At 38.3% G+C, this 17,307-nt stretch overlaps 1 protein-coding gene across 4 annotated transcripts in view; it reads left to right on the top strand.

Annotated features, from left to right (window-relative positions):
* The first annotated feature begins 13,775 nt into the window (after positions 1–13,775).
* Positions 13,776–17,307, top strand: part of ipo8 (importin 8) — a 55,301-nt gene continuing 51,769 nt past the window's right edge. For 2 of the 4 annotated variants that reach the window (XM_088003455.1, XM_088003453.1), the window contains exons 1-2: positions 13,776–14,186; positions 16,251–16,332. In XM_088003455.1, coding sequence (XP_087859581.1) covers positions 14,103–14,186; positions 16,251–16,332 — 166 coding nt within the window. In that variant the 5' untranslated portion in view covers positions 13,776–14,102. The remainder of the gene's footprint in view (positions 14,187–16,250; positions 16,333–17,307) is intronic. The other 2 variants (XM_088003454.1, XM_088003452.1) reach the window with 1 other exon arrangement.

Raw genomic sequence — 17,307 nt, 5'->3', positions numbered from 1 at the left:
GTTCTCTGCCGTTTCTGATCGCACACAAAACACGATACACATACAGTTGGTGACAAAAAAAAACCCCACTGTACATTATATACATAAGCTAAATTTTGGAAAATCACTCCATATATTAAATGTTTTTTAGTCATTTTATTGCCGGCGTACAGACAGGACGAATATGCTCCCATAGAATGGCAGCCAGTGCAGTTAGCGAGAAGTTGTGTGATTCCAGGTCGCTGCTGCCTCACCGGCTTCGTTTCTTTTTTTTTTTTTAACATATGTTTATTAGTTATTTTTTCCAGTTTCATAAAGACAAACAAACAAAACAAAAAAACAAAAAACAAAAAAAATTAGGGAGACAGAACAAACATTTTTCACACAACAACATTAACATTACAATACACCGGCTCAAAACAAACAAAAAATAAATAAAGAAATAATAATAATAATAATAATTAAATAAATGAAGTAATAAAATAAAGCAGACATTAATGCAATATATTATGTAAGGCTACGTGAAAAAATAGCAGAAATATCAAGACCAGTATACATGTAAAGGGATCCCAAATATTATGAAACATATCATCTCTATTGTGTAATTTACTGGTTAAAAAGTCCAATGACACATATTCAAGGACAGTCCGTTGCCATTGTGTTGTGGATGGGACCTTATCTGTTATCCAGTTCAAGAGGACACATTTTCTAGCGCAGAATGTAAGCATCCTGTACAGATGTTTTTCATAATTCTTCTTAAGGCTGTTTGTCACTCCCAGTAACATATACATTGGATTACACTCAGTGCTAATGGAGAAGATCTTGTCCAACTCTTTCTTTATACTGACCAGAATTGTTGAATTTTCTTACAGGACCAAAGAGAGTGGGTTAGATTACCCACCTCTATTTTACATTTGGGGCAAAGCGGAGAAAGGTCTGGATTAATTCGATGACGCAGATGTGGAGATATATGGCCCTGATGTAAAATTTTAAGTTGAATAGCTTTAACCTTATTACAAACACTTAAATATTTTGCGTTTTCCCAAGCCTCATCCCTTCATCCCAAGCCTCATTGCTGATCTCTATGGCTAGCTCTTTTTCCCATGTCTCCTTTAAGGCAGTCAATTTAGTAACCCCTAATTCTTTTAATAAACTATAACAGGTCTTAATAGAACTTATAATTTTTGGTTTAAATAATTGATTTTCAAAGTCAGAGACATTTTGGTTGCTGAGAATTGTTGTGTTCTTCAAAATGTAGTCCCTCAATCATGTCTGTGAACATTATATTTGATAAATAACTGATCAAAGGACATCAAGTTTGGCCCATCCATTAAATCAGAAAGAACAGATATGCCTTTTGTTGCCCATACTTGAAAGCCAGAGTCGGAAATCCCAGGTTAAAAAAGGGGATGATCACATAATGGGGTGAAAAGAGATGTTAGGCTAGACCTTCCCTCAAGCTTTTGAATTATTTGCCAAGCTTTAACAGTAGATAAGGTGAGAGGATTACTACAACACAATTTTAATTTTTTAAGTTTGTTAAGAAATAGTAAGTTTTTCAGAGGGATGCCAGACATGGAGCTCTCTATGTCAAGCCAGAGAGAAACTGGTTTCTGTATCCAATCAGCAGCTACTCGCATATGAACACTAAGCTGGTACTCTCTTATGTCTGGGAGGTCGAGACCGCCTCCTGTGGATGGAAGACAGAGTGTAGAAATTTTTAGACGAGGTTTTCTCCCTGCCCATATAAAAGAACTAAACCAGCTATTTAAAGTTTTAATGGTCTTATGTGTAAAAAGGATTGGAACCATCTGTATTGGATATAATAACCTGGGTAGGACATTCATTTTCAGAAGAGCAACGCGGCCAAGCCATGATAATAGTAAGGTCTTCCATCTCTCCAGGTCCAATCTAACACACTCAAACAGGGGGGTGAAATTACTTTTATACATTTGATCAAAAGCAGGTGTGATCTTGATCCCTAAATACACAAAACCCTCTGGAGACCACTTAAAGGGGAAAGAAGAGAGAGTCTGGGGTTTCTGTTTCAAGATGCCTAATGGCATAACTTCTGATTTGTTGAAATTGATTTTATAACCTGAAATGTCACTGAATTTATTGATGGTCTCAATGAGAGAGGGTATGGATGTTTCGGGCTGAGTCAATACCACCAACACATCGTCAGCATATAGAGTGATTTTATGCTGTCTTTGTCCAATGGTTAGGCCTTGTATGTCCTCCCGAGCTCTCACCGCTTCTGCAAACGGCTCCACTGCCAAGGCAAAGAGCAGGGGGGAGAGAGGGCAGCCCTGCCTAGTCCCTCTCAAAACATGGAAATTGGGGGACCGCAACCCATTTGTAAGAACCGCTGACCAGGGATTATTATACAAAAGCATAACCCATTTCACAAAATTCTCACTGAGGCCAAACTGACGTAATGTAGAAAACAGGTAGGGCCATTCAACACGGTCAAATGCCTTTTCGGCATCAAGTGAAACCACTAGACCAGGTAATGACTTTTGATTAAAGATCTGGATTAAGCAACCGGCGCATGTTATTATTTGAATTATGGCCCTTAATAAAGCCCGTTTGGTCTTCGTTGATTAAAAGAGGGAGTACACATTTCAGACAACGTGCAAGAATCTTTGAAAGGAGTTTTAAATTTACATTCAACAGAGAGATTGGTCTATAAGAGGCACAGTCTTCTGGAGCTTTGCCTTTTTTCAGTATTAAAGATATATCTGCTTCCCTTAAAGAGACAGGTAATATACCCTTCTCAAAAGAGTCGTTATACATATTCAGTAATGGTTCAGTTAGCACTTCTCGAAACTCCTTATAAAATTCAGCAATAAGGCCGTCTGGCCCAGCCACTTTGCCTGTTTGTAGCTCCTTAATTGCATCCAATAACTCCCTCCTTGATATGGGACAATCCAACTGTGACCTCTGTTCCTCAGTCAGCGTAGGAAGATTGAGGGAAGAGAAGAATTCATCTATTAAATCTGGATTATTATGTAATTGAGGTTTGTAAAGGTTTTCATAGAACTTTTTAAAAATGTCATTAATTGCTGCAGAATCAAAAAACTGTTTTCCGTTTGAATCTGTGAGTGAAGAAATAGACTGAGAGTTAGACTTCTTTTTTGTTAAATGTGCTAAGTATTTTCCAGGCTTATTGCCATGTTCATATAACCTTTGCCTTGCGAATCTAATTTTAATCTCTGCCTCCTTTGTCAGTAGACAGTCCAGTGATGAACAAAGAGCAGTTATTTCCTTAAGTTTGTGTGTTGAGGGTTTTTTAATATAGTTTTCTTCAGCGAGCTTTAGTTTAGATTCTAAAATTTTTTGCTGCTCAGTTTGTCTGTGCCTTTTATAACTTGTATAGGAAGTAATGAGACCTCTTGAATAGGCCTTTGAGGTCTCCCAAAGTAATGACGAATTATCTGTGGAGGGAATATTAATAGCTAAGAACTGTTTGAATTCTTCTATAAAATAAGTTATGCATTTTTGATCATAAAAGATGGAGGAGTCGAGGTGCCAACGTTTGTTTTGAGGACACAGATTTCCAATTTTACAGTTAATAAGGACTGCAGCATGGTCGGAAATCACTATGTTACCAATTGAACTGGACATTATTGATGATAATATACTGTTCGGGACAAAGAAGTAATCAATTCTTGTATAGCATGAATGCACTTTGGAGAAGAATGTAAATTCTTTGTTTACCATATGTTGAGTTCTCCATACATCCACGTAGTCTAGCTCCTCACATAAAGCAATTAGAGTTTTGGCCTGACGAAGAAGACCTAAACTGCCTTGAGGAGATTTATCCATAATTGGGTTTAGGTGGCAGTTAAAGTCTCCCCCAACAAATGAGTTATTGATATTTAGATTCACTAGTTTTGTAAAAGCAGTGATCATGAAGTCTCCTGGATGGCCAGGAGGGAAGTAAATATTCAAGATTGCAATTTCCTCCCCATATAAAACACCTCTCACTATGACATAGCGACCACCCTCATCCTTTATGCAGTCAGTTGGTTTAAATGGTAAATGCCTGCTAATTAAAATAGCTGTGCCTCTGCTCCTTGATGAGAACGAAAAGAAAAATACCTGTCCAAACCCCCCCTGAGCTAATTTAAGATGTTCTATAGAATCCAGATGCGTCTCCTGTAATAAAGCTATGTGAATCTGCTCTCTCTTAAGATAGTTCAAGACCTTTCTCTGCTTAATGGGTGTGTTAATGCCATTTACATTCCGAGAACACATATTTAAAGTTGACATAATAGTATTTCAAGAAAATAGGGTAGGGTTAGTTACAAAACAAAAAGAAAAAAAGAAACAAAAAGAAAGAAAAGAAAAGCCGGATGAAAATATAACAGACAATCTAAAACAAAACGAATAGATCATGCCCAACAATGGCAAGAAAAACTAACACCGTCCTGCTCCTAACTGGAGAGGCTAAGTGTAAGGGCTTTCTAGCGGCAGAAGATAGCTTCCTACTCAGAAGGGTAACATGTGCGCGTCTTTTTTTTTTTTTAAAGCCCCTAAGGTGCAGGGCGGTCAGGAAGCGTATCGATGGGGAAAAGGCAGACTGACATAAACATTTTAAAACAACGGAAACAATTTCGGTATTCTGATTATTGAAATTTAAAAGTGCTGTGTTGTTCTATCACCCCAGTTTCATACCGGACCACTTACAGCTCCGGTGTTATCGCTATGAAATGAACGCTCTCTATCGAGGTATCACGGTGGAGGGATTTCTTTATTTAAATGGGTTCATTTTTCAGAGGGATACAAAGTGAGGTGATTTTAGCTACCAGTAGCAGGAGAACGGAGCTGCGCCAAGAAGCTAACAGAAACTACAAACACTGAATAAAAGTAGAGCTGCCATCGATACAGTTGCAGCCAAGCATGATTTAATGTTACACAATACAGTTTTACCAAGTTGCTCAAAGTCTAAACTGGCATTGTTGTGCATATAAGGTGTAAAGTTTACCTTCGACCAAACGCCCCCCAAAGGCATCCCAGCGCCCCCCTTTTGTAAAAATGTCCGCCAGCGCCCCCTGCCGTACTCTGAACGCCCCCTGGGGGGCGGTACCGCCCACGTTGAGAACCGCTAGTATAGACACTTCAAACCTGGAATAGATTATTCTCCTGTTCAAGCTGGATATTTAAAACCTGGTTTGTGATTTGTGAAACATTTTCCTGATTTGTGAAAACTCAATAAAGTTCGAAAATCAACATTTTTTGGCATCTCTTTTTGGCATTAGAGCAGTTAATTAGAACTGCTCTAATTAAAAAACTACAACAACTAGACTATTCAAACCTGGAATAGATTATTCTGCTCTAATATAAGAATATATAGAACCATGTTAGTGATTTGTGAAACATTTTCCTGATTTGTGAAAACTCAATAAAGTTTGAAAATCAAAATTTTTTGGCATCTGGATCGCCATAGATTAAAAAACTACAACTCCTAGTAGACTCTTCAAACCTGGACTAGATTATTCTTCTCTAATAGCAGAATATTTAGAACCATGTTTGGGATTTGTGAAACCTTTTTCTGATTTGTGAAAACTCAATGAAGTTCAATTTTCACAATTTTTTGGCATCTGGATCACACTAAAACTGCTCTAATTAAAAAACTACAACACCTAGACTCTTCAAACCTGGACTAGATTATTCTGCTATGATAGCAGAATATTTATAACCATGTATGGGATTCATGAAACTTTTTCTGATTTGTGAAACTTCAATAAATGTTCATTTTACCACTTTTTTTGCATCTGGATCACACTAGAACTGGTCTAATTCCAAATAGCAGAATATGTTTGGGATTTGTGAAGCTTTTTTCTGATTTGTTAAGCTTTTTTCTGATTTGTGAAACTTCCAAAAAGTGGATATCACCACTTTTTTTTTTATCTGGGTCACACAAGAACTGCTTTAATTGGGGCCTGCCCATAGCAATGCATTCACTGCCTCCATGCATTGCATGGCAGACACCTATTGTTATACACCCAATAGAATGTCTCTTTATCATTTATTATTTATCTTTATTATTGCGCAGCAAGGCAGTTCATTAACATTAGCACAAACATTAGCATTTCACTGCCCCCCACTAGTGCACTGCTTTGCGCGCATTAGCATTAGCCTTTTGCCTAAAATAACCTATTTGTTAAATTTCTTAATTATTTGCCATGTTTAGTATACTGAATGGAGTAAGTCAATGTCAAACATGCTAATGATGCCCCACATACTAGTCTTCATGCTAACATTAGCATTTTGTCAAATTTTAGTTTATGCATTAATTTTAACATACTAAATGGTACAAGTACAGCTTAGTCCACATGCTTCTGACTCTCCACAGGTTATTGACTACACTGAAGCTTTCTTTAGCATTAATGCTAATTTTTAGCATCAGAACACTGGGTCCAAACCGACGGGCACACTTTGGCAGGCCCCATTTAAATTTCTTCAGGAATTTTCTAGTTCCAAATCTACAACACCTAGACTCTTCAAACTTGGACTAAATTATTCTGCTCTAATACTAGAATATTTAGAATCATGTTTGTGATTTGTGAAACCTTTTTCTGATTTGTGAAACTTCACTTAACAGACCCCTGCAAAAGATCTGTCCTTCCAACAGCCATCACCATCTACAATAACTCTTTGAAAAATTAATGAGTTACACCAACATTTTATTTCCCATTGGGATTAATAAAGTGGTTTTGAATTAGAATTGAATTTGAAAAAAAATTGCATTGAACATATAAGAATAGTAATCTGATCTTCAGTGGAGTTCCACAAATCACATAAAGGTTTCACAAATTCCAAACATGGATTAAAATATTCTGCTATTAGAGCACAACAATATAGTTCAGGTTTGAAGAGTCTAGGTGTTGCAGTTTTGGAGCTGGAGTGACCAATATCCAAAAAATGTCCGAAATCAGCCTTTATTGAAGTTTCACAAATCAGAAAAAGGTTTCACAAATCACAAACATGGTTTTAAATATTCTGCTATTAACTGAAAATAATCTATTCCAGGTTTGAAGTGTCTAGGAGTTGTAGATTTGGAATTAGACCAGTTCTAGTGTGATCCAAATGCAAAAAAGTGGTAAAATCAACATTTATTGAAGTTTCACAAATCAGAAAAAGTTTCTCGAATCCCAAACATGGTTTTAAATATTCTACTATTAGAGCAGAATAATTTAGTTCAGGTTTGAAGAGTCTAGGTCTTGTAGTTTTGGAATTAAAGCAGCTCCTGTGTGATCGAGACCAAAAAATAGGGCAAAATTGCCCTTTTTTGAAGTTTCACAAATCAGAAAAAAGTTTCACAAATCCCAAACATGGTTCTAAATATTCTGCTTGAAGAGAATAATAATCTATTCCAGGTTTGAAGTGTCTAGCTGTAGTAGTTTTTTAATTAGAGCAGATCTATGGTGATCCAGATGCCAAAAAATGGTCAAAAACTAACTTTACTGAGTTTTCACAAATCAGGAAAAAGTTTCACAAATCCCAAACATGGTTCCAAATATTCTGCTATTAGAGCAGAATAATCTATTCAAGGTTTGAAGAGTCTAGGTGTTTTAGTTTTTAAATTTAGAGCAGTTTTAGTGTGATCCAGATGCCAAAAATAGTGATTATCAAACTTTCTTGAGTTTTCACAAATCAGAAACAGGTTTCACAAATCCCAAACATGGTTCTAAATATTCTGCTATTAGAGAAGAATAATCTAGTCCAGGTTTGAAGTGTCTATGAGTTGTAGTTTTTTAATTAGAACAGTTCTAGTAATGAAAGAGGTGCCAAAAATGGTGAAAATCGAACTTTATTGAGTTTTCACAAATCAGAAACAGGTTTCACAAATCCCAAACATAGTTTTAAATATTCTGCTATCAGAGAAAAATAATGTAGTCCAGGTTTGAAGTGTCTAGGTGTAGTAGTTTTTAAACTAGAGTTATTTAAAGATGCGGAAAGTAGTGAAAAATTAAGTGGAATCGCCATTTAGCTATTGGAAGCTAGAATTGGAAACCAACTTCAGCTTCGTCTCGAACGCTGCATTCATAATACGCTGTTTGTCTTGAAAATTATGCAGCCTCACCAGCACCGGGCGAGGTCTTAGCTCGGAGGACGGCACCTGATTTGGAGTGCGATGCGCTCTGTCTACTTTAAGTCGGCCCGTTTTTTGTTTTAATGTGGAGAAGTTCTGGCAGCCAGGTCTCAAAGAAACGAGTGGGATCGTTGCCTTCAGCCTTTTCCGGTAGGCCAACAATGCGGATATTCTTCCTTCTCCCCCTGTTTTCTAGATCATCAGCACGCTCCGTCAGGTCCTTCACCCGCTTTTCCAGCGATTCGAGCCTGTCAATGGACGGGACCGAGTCATCCTCTATAGCTGAGAGTCGGGTTTCAATCTCTTATGCGTGTTTCATGGTCTTCCAAATATTTACCATGCGTCTGTAAGAGCAGAGAGACTGGCCCGAGTTTCTCTTCGATAACTTTAGTGAGATTCGCAGTGACTTCACGAATCACCTCGCGTAGTGCTGGATCCATTCCTTCTGACACGGTGCTAGCAACCATGTTAGCTTCACTGCTCTGCGGCCTGGGATTCTCCTCGGCGTCGACTGCTGGGGTTTTCCTGCGTGGCATATTGTCAGGCTGAGTCGAAAAATATCTACTAATACTCATCGCAGTTTCGCAGAAAGAGAATGAGAGTGTTCTGACATTATTCGTGGGGTATAAGTGGAGAAATATAGTGAAGTGGCGTGCTAGCACTCCAAAGCACGACCGCACCTCAAGCCGCCGGCTTCGTTTCTGAGCATTTGAATGGGAAAATGCGAAAATCCAGCGATTTTCAAGAAAAAAAATCATCAGAAGTGGTTAAGCTAAGTAAAAAAAATGGGTACTTATAGTACAAACCACAGGGTGAAAATAGCAATATACTGTAAATGATTTTATTATTATATATTTTTCCATGATGACAGGTGAGCCTCTGCCTTACCTGCCTCCCCTGACCGCACGTCACTGCTCGTCATCCACTAGATCAGGGGTCACCAACTCCAGTCCTCCAGTCCTACCATCCTGTAACTTTTAGATGCGTCTCTGCTCAAACACACCTGGATCAAATAAACTGCTCATTTCCAGCCTATTGCAGAGAGGAATGAATGCTGGTGAGGGAATTCAGACATTTTGGAGCAGAGGTGAATCTAAAAGTTGCAGGATGGTAGGACTGGAGTTGGTGACCCCTGCACTAGATGGTGCCAAGAGGCTGCACTTACCTGGAGGCGTGCCTTCTGTCTGGTTTCAGCGCATCTGTGATCAATCACCTCGTCAATTAAGAGTATGAGGAACGGGCTGCCAGCACTTCAGCACTTGTTTGCCGGTTATGGTACTCTGAGGCCCTCTAAGCCTGTGCCTTTGAGTTATCTAAGTTTGTTCTCAAGTAATATTTTTCTATCATCTCTCCCTCAGGTGTTTCCCCGTAGCGCCTTGGATTTTAGTGTTTATCCCAAGTTCCTGGCTTTCTGGTTTCCCCTCGTGATGCTGTGGATTTTACCCACTGGTTGCTCGAGTCCCTCTTCACCTCAGCTGAAGAATCACTGACAATTCCTGGTTTCACGGCTGGCAGTCAGATCGCTCCTCATCTCTCCTCACAAGAACTTACTTGTCTGCCCTCCATCACAAGCTTCTTCCATCTACCTTCACAGAACTCACAGTCAAAATCACACTGGAACCTGGATCATCTGAAGAACCCCCACCTGCAAAGATACCACAACCCCAGAGAGAATAGTACTTCTCCCCCTGGCAGAAACCCACCACTTCAAGTAAGATCATTCCAGTTCCTCAGAGTTCAACCTGTCCATCTTGCCATCAACTCCCCTTCTCTCTCTCACTGTCTTCAGAGTTCTGACGACCCTGGGTTCCCATCCACAGGACAAGAACCATACAATCTCATATTTTCATCATTGTCAAAATAAACTATCTGATTTCCTATTTGTATTTTTGCTCCTGTTCTCCTGATTGTGTTCTGTCTGTGGGTTAAAAGATGTGAACCCAACATGACAATTTGGAGCTCACAAACATCAGTGAAAATACTGTAAAAATAATTTGAATAGCAGCAAAAGCCAAACATGCCACAAATAACCAAATCAAAATGTACCAAAAGCAGGACGGACTGGCATAGGAGCTACCGAGAGACTCCAGGTAGATTCCAGCTAAGAGATGCGCAGCGGCTTGCTCTTCATGCAGGGCTGGCCCAAAGTAATACATGCTAGAAGTATTTAAATTAAGTTATAGATAAAACACTCTTTTATTCATATTGTATTTTTGTTTAGCTGCAGAAGTTTTACAGAATCTGAGCTGAGTGATATGTCACTGTTTTTGTACAGCTACAACTGGAAGCTTCCAGAGCTTCCAGTTGTAGCTCTTGAAGAAGAAACTTTAACATCTTTTCTGTGCGTCAGAGCCTTGCTGCTTCTGAGAACAATTAAAAAAATAAAAAATATAGCAGGGGGGAATTAAAGTTGCCAAAACTGAAGAACTCTTGTCTGTTTTGTGAATGCAACATAAGGAGAATTTAATTTGGCCCGTTACCCCTCCTAAGAACCTCTGTGTCTCTCACCATGTTTAAATGTAGATTTAGTGAAGTCTGTGATGGGGAGCCCAGATTAATTGGTTGAGTTTAAAATAAATCACTGATTATTTGCTGTGATGTATTTGTGAACAACTCAGCTCAAACACAAAGATTACACCATATTGTAGCCATGGTAACACAAACTATCAAGATGATTCCTCACATGTTTACAAAGTAAACTAATTAAATCCTAAATGAACAATTTATTCTCTGTTGAATGCATTAAGTAAAATTTAATCGTATTGTCATTCTCTATAAATTAATGCTACAGGTTTAGATCTATGGTCTGTGTTACAATTCAATCATTTCTAGGGGCCCCTGAAAGTCTGGAGGGCCTTACCAGCCGCTACTGAGTTTTCTTTGCCTCTGAGATCTAGAATTGTAAGACTGGGACCAGTCTTACAATTCTAGATCTCAGAGGTGCCAACATAAAATTTTTTTTATAGAGTTAACCCCTTTGAGCTTTTTAGATCTATAAAGCAGTCTGCAGCCAAGTTGATATAGAGGTTAAATAGATATTATTAGGGCTTAATTATGGGAGCAAATTTGCTTCATTAACCTGCTGGTTATGAAACGGTAACATTATAGCTGTTGGGGAAAACATAGACATGTTTGCTTTGCATTGTCCCCATATGATGACAATGATACAATATGGTCTGATTAAATATTAGATTCTTGATTAATTGTTGCTATATTGTTGCACAGTGTTTTAAGATCTTGTTCAATGTGCCCCTTTTTAACTTTGAGTCCCTGCCCCTCCAAAGGTCTCTGAAAGGCCCTGGACTTTTTCAACATTTGTAGGCGTAGGAGAAGGTTTGAATTCATAATTATCAGATGTGTGAGGTTGAAGTTAAAAAAAAAATTTGAGTAGAAATTTAATGTTTGTATTAATTGTAATTGTGTGTGTGTACTTTTATTTTATATGCGTAATTTCTTCATATTTATTTATGCATTTTACCACATATTCACAAGTACCCAGAGTTACGCACAAATTTTCTTTTAACGGTTTACAAATCATGTTTCACAGACACAACTATCCAAAGTTACACACAAAAATGCTTACACGGATTACAAAATCCAGTATTAAACATGTACAGATATTTTGAGACTATTTTCACTCCATACAATTTGATGGAAAAAAAAACATTTGTTTAAAAAATGTATATCTCTAGACATGGGCGTAGGAAGCGGGGGGGACACGGGGGACATGTCCCCCCCAATATTGGAGAGAGCCACATTCGTCCCCCCCAATAATTTCACTGCAGTTGCGAAGAATTTTAAAATCTTCCACTCCCGTGCTTTTATTTTGAAGGCGCATAACAGCGCATTCAGCAGAGCGCTTCCTGCCCCTCCCCCCTCTGAACGGCTCAGAGTAAAGGCAGCAGCAGACAGAGTCAGAAACTCCGTTTGAAGGAGGTAAACTGTCTGTCAGGAATGTTGCCATGAATATCGCTCGTTTATAACATCTTCTTGTCAGTTTACTTTCATATATAGAACTAAATCTTTTTGGTTAAGCCGTTTTAATTCTGGAATAGTCACATGTCCAAAATTTTACCACTAACTTTAACAGTTGGCTAGTCTAGTCACAATGATTTAGACTGAAACAGCAGCAAAATTAGCCTTTTTATTATTTAAACTGAGCAACACCTGATCATACTCGACCACTTAACATGTATTTATATATTATATTATATTATATTATATTATATATTTAGGAGAACAGCAGTGCTAGAATGATGTTGAAGAAAGGTGAAGAAGCTCTGGTGAGATCTTCATTTAGTTTATTGAAATATGTATTAACTGTTTTTAATTTTTAAATAAACTAAACTATTTTATTATGAGAGGAGCAGGTCAGGGAAGACATCGGAGAGCCAGTTGGCGTTTCAGGGTGTGAAGATATAAAAATTATATTAATTATAATAGAACCAGAAAGGAGAACAGGAGGAGACTGATGTCAGGTTGATTTCTTTCAACTTTCAATATTTTTTCATTATTTCCAGTTAATGGTTAGAAGACAATAAGAAAAGTGCTTGAGGAGAGGTTTAAAAATAAATTAGTGAAAATTTTTGCTACACAGTAAATAGAGTTGAGATGTATAATAATGTATACATCTGAAAATTAAGTTGTTTAAATTCTCATTCTGTATGATAAAAACATACGTTTTATATTTAGTTCACATTCTGACACTGTACATTACTGTAGTGTCTGTTGTAAATCCATGAATCCATGCAGAAACACATATCCGTAGATATTTTAGTTAAATGTTTGCGGCTGAAAATGACAGGAGAAAAAAAACATTTAGTCTTTTTGCCTTGGTGTTTTTCTTGGATCTTTGGTAAGTTACTGAATGCAGGGCTGGGAAGTGAGACTGAGTTAACAGTGAGGAGCTAAGGTGTCTGTTAGACGTGAAAAGTATAATTTTTGTTTATTTTGTAGATCAAACTGTTGCACTGATGTAGAGAGATGTTCAAGAAGAACAAAACTTGTTTTTTTAGATTTTATTTTTGTTAGTCAAACTGCTGTATTGAGTTTAAAACTGTTGTGTCTTATTTTATGAGCTGTTTTCTACTTTGGTTTTAGAAATAAGTAGAACCTGTTCAATTGCCAGTCAATTTATATCAATGCATTTTGACCAATAAGATACATCAGAATCTGGTCGGCTCTGTGCTACCAGAGTATTTATCTTGCTAGTTGTGAGGCAAATGCTAAAGTGAGTGTTTATCCTGGAATGACAGTCATTATATTATGCATAACTTTAATCTGACTATTGGATTGTAAATAGTAATGTGTTAGAATACTTGTTACTGAAACAAGGGTCAGATTAGAGTAACGCGTTACTGATGTGTTGATGGCATAATTGTTTGACATTTCTGCTCAAGCTATTTACTCATCTGTCAGGTTTCCGATATGCGTCCCCCCCAATGACAGACTCGTTCCTACGCCCTTGCTCTAGAGGAGAACAAAATCCTTCTTTTCCACTCCGCCCCCCCAAAAAATCTAAATTATGCATGAACCTTATCCTTATGACTTTCAACAAACTATATTCAATATAAATACAAATTCCTGTGTATTTTGTGACATATATTGAGAACACTTTTTTTTCAATTGATATAATAAAATTGACGTGCTATGGGGTAGCAGGGATCTGTATCATTGTCAGATGAAGTGTTGGGTCCTGCTGAAACTTAAGGTGGCAGCACATTTCTCAATAAGGTTTGACTCTGGGAGTAGGATGAACTGAGACCAAGAAGAAGAATTGTTCCGTTTTGTACGCAAGACTAGTGACCCGTCTGCTTCGGTGAAATGCTGCATCACTATTGAAACGCCAGTGTTTAGTTCTCTTATTTTGAATGAAATGGTCGGAAGCTGTAAACTCACTCCCGGAAGTTTTTCTTTTTTTTATTTTTCCTGTTTTCTGGCTGCAGAAAGAGAAAAAGTCGTGCTTAGCTTAGGTTGATCGTATGTTCGAATAAAACCTGTAGGGCGGCCGAACTGACCTCACATGGACCCGAACCGAATTATCCAGGCTCTGAAGGGCACAATCGACCCGAATCTGAGGTTAGCGGCGGAGAATGAGCTTAATCAGGTGGGGGAAGCAACGCTTATTTCTGCGTTATCAGGCCTGACAAAATAGTTGATGAAACTGATCCCAGGCAGCTGGAACAAAAGATTCAGAGCCATTCTGACAGGCAGGTGGCCCAGCGGCGGTGAGCCTGAGTGTTCGTTGAGCTGCTGTTCCACAGCTGTCTGGCCTGCTGTATTAACATCTCAGCATAGTTAGCAGGAAATACTCTCGGGAAGGGGTGTTTTAATATCAGCCAGACAGTATAAGGATAGAATCAATGAACTAAAGGATATTCTTTCATTGCTGTCTAATTTCTATGTAAGATGTAAGACAAAGCTTAGTTACCAAAATATTTTTGGTATTGAAATCATCACTTTTGTCGGTGTTGATGCGACTTTAGAACTTGAGTAATTCCCTTTGCCATGCTGTCTGGGCTCAGTCCTGATCAATGTTGACCCATTCTTCTCTTTTTTGTGTCTATTTTTGAAATCTGACCACTATTTATAAACAGGTTAAGATTTGGGCCAGTAATCTTGTTTTTGAGCCACTTATTCCTTGTAATGTGTGCTTCATTATAATTTGGTGGTAATCCACAAATCAAATCAGATGGTTGCCCATCTGATGGGCATCTGATGGTTGCCCATCAGATGCTAAAAACAGTATTTTTAGCATCTGTTGTTAGCAGATGCTAACAACATCTGCATGTTGTTAGCATGCAGATGCCTAACAACATCTGCATGCTAATGTTGTTAGGCATAATTATGAGGAAGCCCATGACCTTGTAGGAGAAGTATGAAATATGGGATGCACTATCAACAGCACAAAGGGGTGATTAATCACATTCATGTGGATGGTCAGTGTGTATGTATGTATCACATACTTAGAAATCACGTGGTACCAGGATGCACTGAAGAAAGCAGGTAAGTCAGAGATGGCGGTGTAATGCTTTGGGCAGTACCCTGGGTCTTGCTATCCCTGTGAATGTTACTTTTACATACCTACTCAAGCATTGTTTCAATCCAAGCATCACTCTTTATGAAAGCAATTCTTGATGTCTGAGGCCTTTTTCAGCATAGTAGGTAGATCCTGTATGACACATCTGAATGGAGCGCTCCATAAACAACTGAGATCCATAGCGGCTCCACCTCACAACTTACAAGACTTAAAGAATCTGCTGTGCTACAGCACACCTTCATGGTTCTAACGGGCTCCAGACTGCCAGGTGATCAGGGCTGTTTTAGTAGCAAGGGTTTTTATAACTTAACTGTACTGTAAAGTTATCCATAACTTTCTCCTTTACTTGTCTGCAGGGCTCCTTGGTCTTCACAATGTTGTTTGTTCTCTAATGTGCTGTAAGGCAAACTTCTGAAAACAGACACAGAACAGCTTGATTTAGACTTTAGATTAAATTGAACACTAATGGACTCTATTCGACGAGTTCAGAATTGAGTTGGAGGGGATTTTATTCAGAGATGTAAATGTAAAGAAGGTGAATAAAATAGGCAGCACATTAATGTTTTTAACACATACATTCCTAATAAAACACAGTGAGATTTGTGAAAATGTCTATGATAAGAAACACACTCCAAAAATTAATACAAATTAATAATAATAATTTGCAATAATAATAATAATTTAAATCAAATCTTTATCTTGTGAAAGAACCTGTGAAGTTTCTCATCAATGTCTTTTCAAATTTGAGAGAACTTCTCCTTACTCAGGGTTTTCTGTCTTTTTTCTGTCCTTCTCTATAATGTAGCCAGGACTTTCAGGTTAGCTTGACAAACTTGATTTTTACAGCCTTTCTGACAGTAATCATCTTTAAGAATGACCATGAAAACTTATAGAACCAGCTGGTAGAAGAGTAGGAGAATGTGCTAAGCAGTTTTTGGAAGAAAAGAAAGCTGGCTTCATATATAGGAGATATTTTCAACCAGATCAATACAACATCCTCATTTCTTACATTAAGGTTGGAAAAGATAAACGGCTTGTTTCATTCTTTGAAATATTAGATGGAAAATGGATGAAATGGTTCATTTTAAATCTGAGCTAAAAGTTCAAACAATCTTTCTTTCTGTGTTTCAGTCCTATAAGATCATCAACTTTGCTCCCACCCTGCTTCAGATCATTGTGTCAGAGCAGGTGGAGTTTCCTGTCCGGCAAGCAGGTAAGACTTTAAACCCTTCAGCTGTCTTTGGGGTCAACTGTTTAATTTTTCTCCAGTAGTGAAAAGGTTCAAACCTTCCCACTAGTGGAGAAATAATTTTTTTAACAAATTTTAATATGTTTTGCTGACTTCAGGCAGAAATTAGCTTTTGTAGCTACAATCTGGCACAGCACATCGCTGGTTAATGTATGTTGTTCATTGTACCATTTTTGAAAAATTCATTCACTCATTTTGTGCTCAATGGAAAAATATTTTTATTTTTATATTCTTTCTTATGCGTTTCCATAGCAGCGTGGACAGATGCAGCAGCTCTGAGCTCCTCTCGTTGTCAGTGTTTTTTTTTGGTACAAACAGTACGTAATTGAGGACTTTATACAAACGCACAACATAGTCACATAGGACATTCCTCCCAACGGGCAGGAATGACAAAACAAAAGTGGGGATGCAGAGCTGGCACCTTGGCACAGTTACAGAGAGGGCCACACAAACTGCCTCTGCCCAGCATTTTTCTCTCAAATGCCAGGTCCCTCATAAATAAGATGGATGAGATGAAGCTTCAGTTGGCAGCAAACAGACTGGTAAACGACAGTTGCATTTTGCTAATCACGGAGACCTGGCTCCATTCATTCATTCTGGACGCAACTATCGAGCTGGCAGAACACACAGCACAAAGATATGTTCTGTTCCATTGTGTTCTGTTGCTGGCATTTGTCGGACATGTTGGATGCTCTTGACGTGTTGAATGCTCAAAATGCTCCAAACCACCCCACAACGGGCCCTCGATGCTCCACGTAGACTTTGAATGTAAACCAGATGCGCCTGTGAACCCACCATTACAATCGAAGGATCTGAATGTCATCCATCCGTCCATCCATTTTTTACACCTTATCCTGGTGGGATTGGGAGGGGTGCTGGTGCTTATCTCCAGCAAGACACTTCAGGTGAGAGGAGGGATACACCCTGGACAGGTTGCCA

This window comes from Poecilia mexicana, unplaced genomic scaffold (assembly GCF_051168715.1).
Source record: "Poecilia mexicana isolate PSO_F unplaced genomic scaffold, ASM5116871v1 scaffold_23, whole genome shotgun sequence".
NCBI classification, from domain to species: Eukaryota; Metazoa; Chordata; class Actinopteri; order Cyprinodontiformes; family Poeciliidae; genus Poecilia; species Poecilia mexicana.
Note: the sequence above shows the minus strand (reverse complement) of the source record. Positions and strands in the feature narration are given on the sequence as shown.